Genomic DNA, 11,241 nt, shown 5'->3' on the forward strand with positions numbered 1-11,241 from the left:
CCCCCCCCCCCCCCCCCCAGTGACAGGGTTTCTCTGTAGGCGTTGGAGACTGTCCTGGAATTAGCTTTTGTAGACCAGGCTGGCCTCAAACTCACAGAGATCCTCCTGCCTTTGCCTCCTGAGTGCTAGGATTAAAGGAGTGCGCCACCACCGCCTGGTCAGAATTTCTTCTTTTAATGATTTTTAGTTACTTCTGCTTTTCTGTTCATGCTCTTACTACCAATTTTTGCTACAAAACTTTCAGGCCTATTACACTGAATCTCTGGTTACACCCCTGTTGGTACTGATAAAAAATGAATTCTGGAAGACCATAAAAGAAAAATCAATGCTTTGCTCAGGAACTTTAATCTCTTATAAGAAAATCTGGTTTATACTGTGAAATGCAGCATCAAATGATTTCAAGCTTTGGCCATATCCTGTGATTACTATAAAAGACTTGTCTTTGAACTTTATCCACAGTTCTAATTACTTGATATTTATATGTTCTGATAATGTCACTTAAAAAAGATTATTTTTTACTTATGTATACATGTGTATATCTGTGTGTGGGTATACACATGAGTGCAGATGCCTGTGGGGACCAAATGAAGGTGCTGGATCCGCTGAAGCTAGAGTTACGAAGCAATTGTGAGCCACCTGATACAGGTGCTGGGAACTGAACTTGGGTCTTTCACAGAAACAGCAAGTGTTCATAACCACTGAGCCATCTTTCCAGCTCTACCATTTTACTTTTAAAAAGAACACTGGTGGATTACTTTATTATTACAGAATTTCCTTCTATCAGCTGATGAATGGGTAAATAAAAAGTAGTTTATGCTATAATGGAATATTACTTAATAACCACAAGTATTTTAAAAGTTCAATATTGATGAACTTTGAAAATATACATGAAAACACCAATCACAAAATACCACTCATCTAAAGTATCCAGAACCTGCAACTCTCTCGGCAGAAAAACTAGTGGTTCCTTAGGATAGAACATTCAGGATAATGGCTAAGAGGGATGAACTTGCTTTTTAGGATAATGAAAGCCTCTAAAATCGATGTGGTAATACTGGTATACCACTCTGTGAATAAACTAAAATCACTGACTTGTATACACAATTGAGTAAACTTTATGATGTAAATTGTACCTCAGTAAAGTTGTCAGAAAAGATTCTATTGGAGAAAGACTCAAAAGACTGATGAGAAAATATTATGGGTGCTTTCTAAAGCAGAGAACACATCATGAGAACATATCTCGAGAGCTTCTGCTCTATTGGTGATCAGACCTTGTCTTTCTCAACAAGTCCCCATGGGACTGACAGGGTAACTTCTGAGTAAGCTGGCTTCAGCAATGACATCACAGAGCTGTTTCATGCCAGATGTCTGTGAACACTGGAGTTATTGCTGGCCTTGCTATTATTACTCAATAATAATTTCCCCGTACTTAATCAGTGAGTCTGCTTAGGTAGATGTATTTTAATGTTTTAAACGAGTGTATAGGCCAGGACCAACATGTGGACACTGCACCAGTCTCAGAGAACTGACCACTATGCCACAGTTGCCTAGATGAGACTTAACTGCTTCCTTTGGGGAAGATGGCAGGAACCAAAGGGAAATGATACCTCTTTTCCCAAGCCTCTCCATTTCCCAAGTATCTCCCAGTCTGTAGACTTGAGAAAAAAGAAAATATATCCTCATGAAACGCTGGACATTTTCTGAGCATTAACAGGCAAGTTTCTATCCATGAAAGACAGGGGCAGCAGAGAGGGCCGGGAGAAGGGATTGAGGGACAATCTGTTAGTACAAGAGACAAAACCAGGCATATGTAGCCCAGGCTGTTGCCTGAGAAAACACCCCGGTTCTTTCCCTGTGGAGGTCCTACAGTCACAGGTTTCCACTCTGCTTAGGACTAGAGAGTTAAGTCTACATTTGGGGTCCAGTAACAGGAAGGTACTCATCTCCACATAAGACAGTCTTCAATATCCTCTTTATAAGTACTAACATCACATTTTACTTCCTAATTATCTCCCCCTCGATGAATTTAAAATAGGAACAGGGATAAAGCTGGTGGTCATGTTGGCACATGCCTTGCAATCCCAGTAACCAGGATGCAGAGGCAGGGCAGTGGGCTGATCTGCCTGGGCCACACAGAGAATGTGATAATCTTATCAGCTTGACTAGTTCTACAAACAGCCAAGGGACACATCTTAGGGCTGGTCTGTGACTGTATTTCCAGAAAGGATGGATGCTCCTCAGAGAAGGTGATACCTGGAGGGCAGCCCACATTCAGACACATCAGATCAGAGGAAAACAGTGCTGCCTGCCTGCCTGCCTGCCTGCCTGCCTTCTTACCACTGTCTATCCTGTTGCTGCTGCCGCCTTGGGCATCCAAGCCTTGGGCCTAGAGTCAGTCTGGGCTGCTGAGGCATCTAGTCCTGGACCAAGCAGCTTCTCAGCCTCTCCAGCATGCAGACAGCCACTGAAGAACATCCAGTCCTGTTGGCTGTAAGCCAGCCTAGGACATCCTCTCTTCTAATATATATATACAGTGTTGGTTCTGTCCCATTAGAGAACCTTCATTCATACAACGAACTCAGGACCAGTCTGAAATGGACCCTATCTCAAAAAACAGAAGAGTAACAGGGATGAGGGTGTCAATGTCTGAGTTCCCTCTTCAAACACCAACATCCATCAGAACAGAAAGAAGAATGCAAACACGCTCGGGAACAAACGCAGTAGCGTTTCCTTACATGCCCACTGGAGAGACTTTGGTTAGATGGAGGGGAAAAGCTCCAGCAACCTTCACAGGAAACAGTAGGCTGGTCTGTTTAGGGAGATACTGAAACGCTTGCTGTAGAAGGACGATACCCCAGACAGGAATCTAGAGATCTGAAATAGCTTAACTGTGGATCATGCTAAAATGTACAGGGTTTTTGTTTGTTTGTTTGTTTTCCCAAAAAAGTATGTTTCTTTAGGGACCAAAGGAAAGAGTGACAGTGAGGTTAAGAAATATCTATGGAGCCAGGTGGTGGTGGTGCACGCCTTTAATTCCAGAACTCAGGAGATAGAGGCAAGTGGATCTCTGTAAGTTCGAAGCCAGCCTGGTCTACAGAGAGAGTTCTAGGACAGGCTCAAAGTTACACAGAGAAACCCTGTCTCGAAAAACAAACAAACAAATCTAAAACCAACATTTGAAGACTGAAACTCAAATCTGTCTCTTTCCTATTCTGTAATCTGGCACAAATTTGAATCTCTAAAGAATTTAATTTAATTTAAACCTCATTTAAGACAAATGAGAACTGTAGGTAACACCTGAAGGAAGAGATTCCTTCCCCGTACTCAAACTTGACCTCCTGCATACTGGGCAAGTGCACTACCACAACCTCTATACCACAGCCCCAGCAAAGTTTTCTTAAAAGGAACCCTGGTCACAATGACACTCACATGCCCTGTACAAAGATGACAAACAGGGGAATGTGGAGACAACAATCCACACCTGTCAAATACATGAAGCCAAAGGGATCGAAGCAATCAGTCCTCGTCTCTGGGCTTCAGATACCACACAGCACTACATAAGCAACACCGTTGTTGATGCTGAGTTCACTAGCTTGAGGAATCTGCTCTTCACAGAACAGAGTATGTGACTGTGTCACTATACCCACCCAGCATTAAACGATCCTGGGTGTACTAATGGCCACTGCCAAGGGTCCATCTTAAAGTGCCTTCCCCAGGCACTATCCCTTGCAAACAGTTTCATTATATCTGGAGAAGCCACAGCTACCAGAACAAATGCAGGAAAGGTTCCCACAGCTAGACAAAAATACACACAATGTACTCTTTCTGTGTTGGATCAGTACACAGAAACTTAAAACTCAGCCACTCCAAAGTGTGGTCCCCAGTCTAGTAACCCAGCTTATCATCTGGGGTGGTTGTGTGGCAGACACTGCAGAGCACCAAGGTTAGAGCATCGGGATGAGAAAGAGGAACACTACAGAGTGACGGAGAAAACACAAAGCAAGACGGTGTGGTGCTCTTGATACTTACTATTTCCAAGAACATCTAATGAAGTCATTTCCCACAGAAAAAGTTTAAAGATTAGTGCAAAACAGCAATACGAATGTTAGGCACCACCTTTGTTTGTTTGTTTGGTTTTGGTTTTTCAGTACAGGCTATCTCTTTGTAGCCCTTGCTGTCACGGAATTCTCTGTGTTGACCAAGGTGGTCTTAAACTCATAGAGATCTACCTGTCTCTGCCTCCTGAGTGCTGGGATTAAAGGCATGTGCCACTACCACCCGGTTCGGGCATCATTTTAAATTCTTCTCATGGATTAATGCATTTGCCATCACTAGAAGCCAAGCAGGTGGCCAATGTCCTTGTTTCACAGAGAAGGAAGCGGATTTGGAGAGGCTACAGGACTTGATCTAATGCCACAAGGCCAGCAAATCAATCTGAATCCTGAGCTTTCCTTAGGTCACTACATCGGTTTTCAAGCTACATTGTACAGGTCACCTTAGTTCTAAGAGTTCTGCTGGAGATGTATTTTTTAAAAATCATTTAAAATTTGTAATAAGATGGCTAGAGAGATGGCACAGCAGTTAAGAGCACTGGCTGCTCTTCCAAATGACCTGATCTGATTCTCAGCACCCACAGTGGCTCATAACCCTCTGTTCCTTCAGTCTCAGGACAACCTCTTCTGGCCTCATCCAGTACCAGGCATGCACAGGGTACACAGACATACATGTAGGCAAAACACCCACAGTTATAAGAATAAAATAAATTTTGAAAGAGATTGTTATAAAACACCACAATCAAAATGTATATAGACCAAATACAATACATAGAAGGGAAATTGCTCGTTTTTTGCTACCTAGTGAAGTCATCTTGTGGAGACCTTGGAGTGAGGCCAGGCCTACCACCCCACATCCTATTTGTACATCTTGTGATTATTTTGATTTGAAAAGATGTAACTATTGTTTTTTGATTTTTATTTTTGAGGGTTGCTTTTAAACTTAAGACAACATCTATCTGCTCAGGTAAAACTGTTCACTGAGCATCCAAATGAATACCCAGCTGAAGAGTGCCTTATCAGAGAGCACACTGAACAGAGGAGACTCCCCCGCCAGCTGCCACAGAACCCGTCTTTAAATTTTAACTTTTAGGGGATCTATTTCTTGACCCCCTTAAGGTAAGAACTAGAGGAATTCTGAAACCTTTTCCTATCGTCTCTTATTAGTCCTCTTTTAGCCACAGGATACTTAACTGAAGTTAAGTATTCCCTGAGGTAGCGAGGGAAATTATTAGGTGGACAAAAATCATCTCTAAAGTGTAACACTTCATTTCAACACAGACCCTCACAGACACGCTGGGTCTTATGCCCACCATCCCCAGTCACCCCGCTCTGCTACAGCATCCATTCCCACTTTGGTCGTCAACCTCATCTTGGCCACAATTCTACTGATCATATACCACCTGCTGTTTGGTTGACCAATCCATCAGCTTTTTCCTTCACCTTTAATGCTTACTGTGAAATATCATACATAGTTACTTGGTCAATACCCTCAACACCTCAGCTGCTTTGTCTTTTTTTTTTTTTTTTTTTTTTGCGAATACGAAAACCTCCAAGCTTGGTAAGGCATCTATTCGATTTTATATTAGCATTTTGATGTTTTCTTATTTCCAAAAGCATTCAGAAAATTCACTACCTAAGCCACACCAGTCTCAAAGCAACAGGCCACGACAAGAGGTCAGCGGGGCAGCAAGGTTGTCACACTGTCCACGCCTAACCAGACGTCCACAAAGCTTCGGTGCTGCCTGACTGTCCTCCCATCTGGCATGCTCTCTGCAGCTATTTCCTTCTTTTCAAGCATTTTCTGCTCTCTCCAAACTTTAGACTACTGCCTTTGCCAACTCGCGGCCGAAGACTTTACCTCCGAATCGGAAGGCGGAAGGCGCCGTACTCATTCCGCTCTTGCTTTCTGTCGGATGTGCGTGGCCTCTGCAACAGCATCTCGGGACCGCAGCATCACTCCCGCTCTCTTCTCTTATATAATGTATAGTAACAGCTCCCTTCCCGAGTCTGTCTCGCTCACCGACAGTTCGTCCACCACCCACAGGGATTCCACCTAAAAATCTCTTTTCAATAAGGCTCTCCCTACTCAACAGTGTGACCCTTTGCTCCTAAGTATGTAAAGCCCCAAAGAAAGTCTTAACAAAGGAATCACTACACATACGTTTAGAGAAAAAAAAAAAAAAAACTGGCAATGAACTGAATGTCAGACATACTGCTGAAAAAGCTGTCTGGAGTCAGCAGCACTTTCAGAAACAGCCCACAGGTATTACCAAATTCCACATGATTCCAAAACTCCCTTTCTACCCATTACAATCAAAAGCGCTGTTGAATTCTTTAGTGTTATTTTATAACCAGCAAATCTGACGGGGCGACTTTGTGATGCCAGGTCTGGATTAGGGAGGTGAGGGAGGAGGAAGCAACAAATGTCCCAGCTACAGCTTTTTTTTTTTTTTTAAGAGCTAAAAATATTGCTGGATAAACTGAGACCCCTACGTGACAGTTAAGAAGTTTGACAGCATGGCGATACATTTTCTAACAAGTCCTGTGAAGGAGCCCTGACATTCCCGCTCCTCGTTCCCTTCACCTGCACTGAACAAACAGTTCAAAAACAAGACGGTTCCTTAATTCTGAGCCGCTCTCCTAATAACTGTTTACGTTAATTAAAGGTTTGGTCTCGCAGGTCTGGGAGAGAGACAGAGAGAGAGAGAGAGAGAGAGAGAGAGAGAGACAGAGACAGAGAGAGAGAGAGAGACAGAGAGAGAGAGAGAGAGAGAGAGAGAGAGAGAGAGAGAGAGAGAGAGAGAGAGAGAGAGAGAGAGAAGGCAAAGAGGGCTGGAGCAGAGAACCCTGCCAGCGCATTCACCTGGGATACCCTTCGGAAAGATGCCCGCCTCTTTCTGGAGGGCACCCACACACACGCCCCCGCCTCCAGCTCCAGTGTTCCAGCAGGCACTGCCACTGGGGCTGTCTGCGACTCGAATGTGTTATTTAATTTTCTAACTACTATTAAGATAGCTCCAGCGTGTGTGTGTGTGTGTGTGTGTCGTGTGTGTGTGTGTGTGTGCGCGCGCGCGCGTGCGTGAGATACGCTGGAATGAAAGATGCTCCATAAAATGAAGTTTATTATTAGTATTATTATAGCTCCCGGGCCTAAAATAAAGCACAGATTAAAACCACATACACTTCAGAAGGGGGGAAGCCACAGCTAAGCAGCCTCCGCCCGCCCCCACCCCGGCGCCGACCTTTAACCCTCGGGACCGCCGACCCGGGGGACGGCCGCCCTCCCGGCCCGCGCAAGCCGCTCACCCGCAGACTCCCCGGTGTTGATCCAGTCCGGGTTGGCGATGCTGGCGATGGCGAAGATATCGGCGGCCAGAAAGAGACATCCTGAGATGATGGTCAGTTTATCCATCGCCCCGCCCCGCTCCCCCCACCCCCCACCGCAGGGCAGGCCGCGGCTTCACGCCTCGCGCCCCATGGGCCGCCGGGCCCCGGGGTCCCCGCGCCGCCGCCCTCGGCCCTCGGCCCGCGCCGCGCGCTCGCGCCCTCCGCGCCGGGACCCGCAGCCGCCGCCCGCCCCGGAACTGCTCGGCCCGCCCGCCCCTCACCCGGAAGCGAAACCGCGAGCCGGCCGGCGGCGCCCGGGACTGCTCTGCGGAGTCTTCCTTGAGGGGGCGTCGGCTCTGACCGGCGCTGTGGGCTCATTGGTGGTTCGAGACAGAGGTCCCTGAGATCCTAAAGATTTGTCCTGCGAGGTTCAGGTGCAGACTCTTCCAGAGTCAGGAATCAGGCACTGGGGAGAGGGAAAGCGGAAAGATTGTCGTGTTCAGGGACCTGCTAAATGGCCCGTGGGACTAGAGTGGTTTGAGGAAAGGTAGACAGGCCAGAGGTGGGATTCGGGAGGGCACGCGCCCGTAAATCCCAACCCTGAGGAAGCCGAGACTGGAGAGAGCCATCGGTTCTATGGCAGCCTGGACTAAATAGTGAGATCCTGCCTTTAAATTCCCTAACCAACCAAATGTGTGGTGTTTGGATTTTGTTCCAGACGCAATGTAAAGGAACGGGAGGGTTTTCGGCAAGGAGAGTGGCGTGACTTTAGTTTGTATCATCTATCATGTAAATAGATTACAGTGGGTGAGGGGCAGTGAATGTAGGGACAGCAGAAGTGTCCCGGTAGTCTAAAGACGGAATTGCGGCTTTTAGCTAGAGTAGTCAAGATAGAGAAAAATGGGCGGCCAGATGTGCGTGTTTTGCAGAGGGGAAGACTTGGCGATAACGGAAGGAGAAGAACCTAAAGTACTTGTTAGTTTTTTGCCAGCCAGAGGTTTATTGATACTATTTACAGAGTGAGGTGTGGGGAGAGCCTTCGATTGGGTACATAAACAAGAAACGATAATATAAATTGTTACAATAATAGAGAGGATTTGTCTATGATTTTGCTATGCCCCGGAGGCTTCTTTCCACCAGGGCTCTCTGCTAAATCACCATTAACCCTGGCTTTAGATCCATCTCTTTCTCAGCACCGCATAGAGCAAGTGGAGATGATTTTTCTTCATATGTGCCACCTAAGCTATCTCTAGAAAGGCCTAGAAGGGTGACATCTGTTTCTATTTTTGGAGTGCCTTCATGTCCACAAAAGTCAGCAGGTTTCAAATTCCACCAAATCCAGCATCTTTGCAGAAATGTACCGCTGTGATATCAGTGCACCACAGTGGTTGGGGAGAAAGGGTCTGATGGGTGGTTTAAGACTTTGCAGCCCAAACACATTGGTCTCTTGGGGGCAAGTAGTTTTTTAAAATTACATAATTTATTTTTCCTCTGCCATAGCTAATTCATATGTGTTGGGGATCCAGATAGAATGCATACCCGTTTACTGCAATGGCTCTTCACTTTCATTTTAAGTACTGGGGAAGTGTGAAGGAGTCATAGTTTTGGCCTCTTATCTGCTGCTTTGATTGCCCAGGATAAAAGAATAATAATGATACAGTGATGAATTCTTCACCACTATCCACTGATGTTCACAACTGCCCAAGGTTGAGTGTTGGGACAGTTTGCAGCTGTTATGACTCCAGCTTAGTGGGATGAGGCTGCCTTAATTATGATGTTTAAAAGATACAAGTCTAAACTCTTCCCTTTACCTTAACAGTATTTTCCAGAACTTCTTGGTGTGTATTCCTCCACCTGAGATTCTAGACTACAGATTAAAGTGTGTGTGTGTGTCAGAAGGATTAAAACATCCTTTCCTATCAGCTACGGCTGCATATCATTGTAGGTATAAGTGATATGCCTGATCTCTTCCTGCCGCCTAGGATGGGGCGTGGTTATGAGGACCTGAAGATACTTTTCACGGAAGTTCCACTCTCTTCCATTTTAGTACCGCACTGTGTTCTTGTTTTCCAATAGCACTGATAATTCAGAGATCTATGCCTCTGAGGTTTATAGGGCAAAGCAGTTCCTTTCCTGCAGCTCTATCTGGATTTTAGTAGAAGCAAACCTGTGGTCCTTGGGAGGGAGGATGAGGTGGAGCAAAAAGGATGCAGAAATACGTTCTAATCCCAGCTCTGCTGCTGAGTTGAACTTAAAAAAAAAATCCATGTCCTTTCTTTGGGCCTTTTTCTCCCCTCTCCCCCAACAGACTCTCCTCCCCGTGATAGAAGTGTCCCATCACTCACCTGAACAAAACAGCTGGGATCTTTCTACTCAGACGTGAGCCACCATGCTCTTGATGGCAGAAACTCCTTGGGGACCCAGAAGATCATAGAGGGCCCCAGGAGGGATCTATGCAAGCAGCCCGAAGACATAAATAGCCACACTGCGGCTGTTAAAGGGCTGTGAATACGGTGTGCTTTATTGTGATGGATGGCAGGACTCAGCCCAGAAGAGGCTGAATCTGGATGGGACTTCAGGGAAAACTGGGAGACATTGGGCCATTACTCTGTGCTTGAAGGAGTGTCTCTGCTCTGACGGGATAATGAACACTCTTTCTCTCTGGGGGTCATGTTAACTACATGGGCCAAGAGTGTGGTAGATAGGTTGCATGTGTGTACCCGGGATTCTTAGGGTTAGAGAAAGGAATGTCAAATCCAGAGGTGAGGGAGGATCTTATATACCCAAGGCTCAAAGGCCAGTTTGTCTTGTAGGTCGGTTCTCTTGGAACTGCCTCTGAGATGAAAAGTTATTGACTGGTGGTGTGTAGGAAGTTTATAGGAAGCTCTTTTAGGACTGTTTCCCGTGAGGGGAAGAGGAAGTGGAATTGGGCAGAAATCAGCAGCAGGCACAGGAGGCTTTGGCAGACTGAGAGTCTCAAGCTAAGGAGGGTGTTTTAGTTCTGTCAGGACAAAGCAGTGAAGTCTTCTAGTACTGACCAGGCATGAGGTGGCACCCTAGGGAATGGGTGTAGCCTTGGGGAAGGCCGCCCACTCAGCCGAGAAGACTAGCAGAGGGCTGGGGAGATGGCTCAGGCGGTAAGGTGCTTACTGTGCAAGTGTGAGGACTTGCTTAGAACCCGCTGAGCCCAGGCACAGCACCCGCGACCCCCTGCTGGGGGACGTGGAGCCAGGAGGGTCCCTGGGACTTGTTGACCAGATAGTCTAGCCCAATTGATGAGCTCTAGGTTCAGTGAAGGACCCCGTGTGGCTTTTGTGTTTTTATTTTGGTTTGTTTTGTTTAAAATAAAGGTGGAGAGTGGCACTGCCCGCTGTCCTCCACATGCACATGCGAGTAAACATGCACAAACCCCTTACAAGACACATAGCTGAGATCAGTCCTTCTGTAGCCGCCCCATAGCCACTGTGAGGGGCACCTGAGCCGTGCAGGCCAGCATTTGCCCCACAGGTGCATTTTGCAATATATTCTGTATCTTTGTAATCATAAAGTTTTTTTTTGTAAAGCTCTGTCTGTCCCGGAACTCAGTTTAGAACTCTAGACGAGGCTGGACTTGAATGCAGAGATTCACCTGCCTCTGCCTTCTGAGTGCTGGGATTAAAGGGATGCACCACCACTGCCTGCCTTCTGATGGGATCTTATATAACCCAGGCTGGTATGGAATTCAGGCCTCAAATTTCACTTTGTAGACCAGGCTAGCTTCAAACTCAGAGAGATCCACCTGCCTCTGCCTCTTTTTTTTTAATATAATTTTTTTTTTGAGAATAGGAAAAAAAAAGTTTCCGCCTCCTCCCAGCCTCCC

At 46.1% G+C, this 11,241-nt stretch overlaps 1 protein-coding gene across 1 annotated transcript in view; it reads right to left on the reverse strand.

Moving 5' to 3' along the window:
• Mosmo (modulator of smoothened) overlaps positions 1-7,623 on the reverse strand; it is a 64,465-nt gene extending 56,842 nt beyond the window's left edge. The window contains exon 1 of the mRNA XM_050143240.1: positions 7,362-7,623. Within this exon, the coding sequence (XP_049999197.1) occupies positions 7,362-7,467 (106 nt within the window). The 5' untranslated portion in view covers positions 7,468-7,623. The remainder of the gene's footprint in view (positions 1-7,361) is intronic.
• Between the last annotated feature and the right edge of the window lie 3,618 nt (positions 7,624-11,241).

This window comes from Alexandromys fortis, unplaced genomic scaffold (assembly GCF_014885135.2).
Source record: "Alexandromys fortis isolate MF-2015 unplaced genomic scaffold, M_Fortis_MF-2015_v1.1 scaffold_45, whole genome shotgun sequence".
Classification (NCBI taxonomy): Eukaryota; Metazoa; Chordata; class Mammalia; order Rodentia; family Cricetidae; genus Alexandromys; species Alexandromys fortis.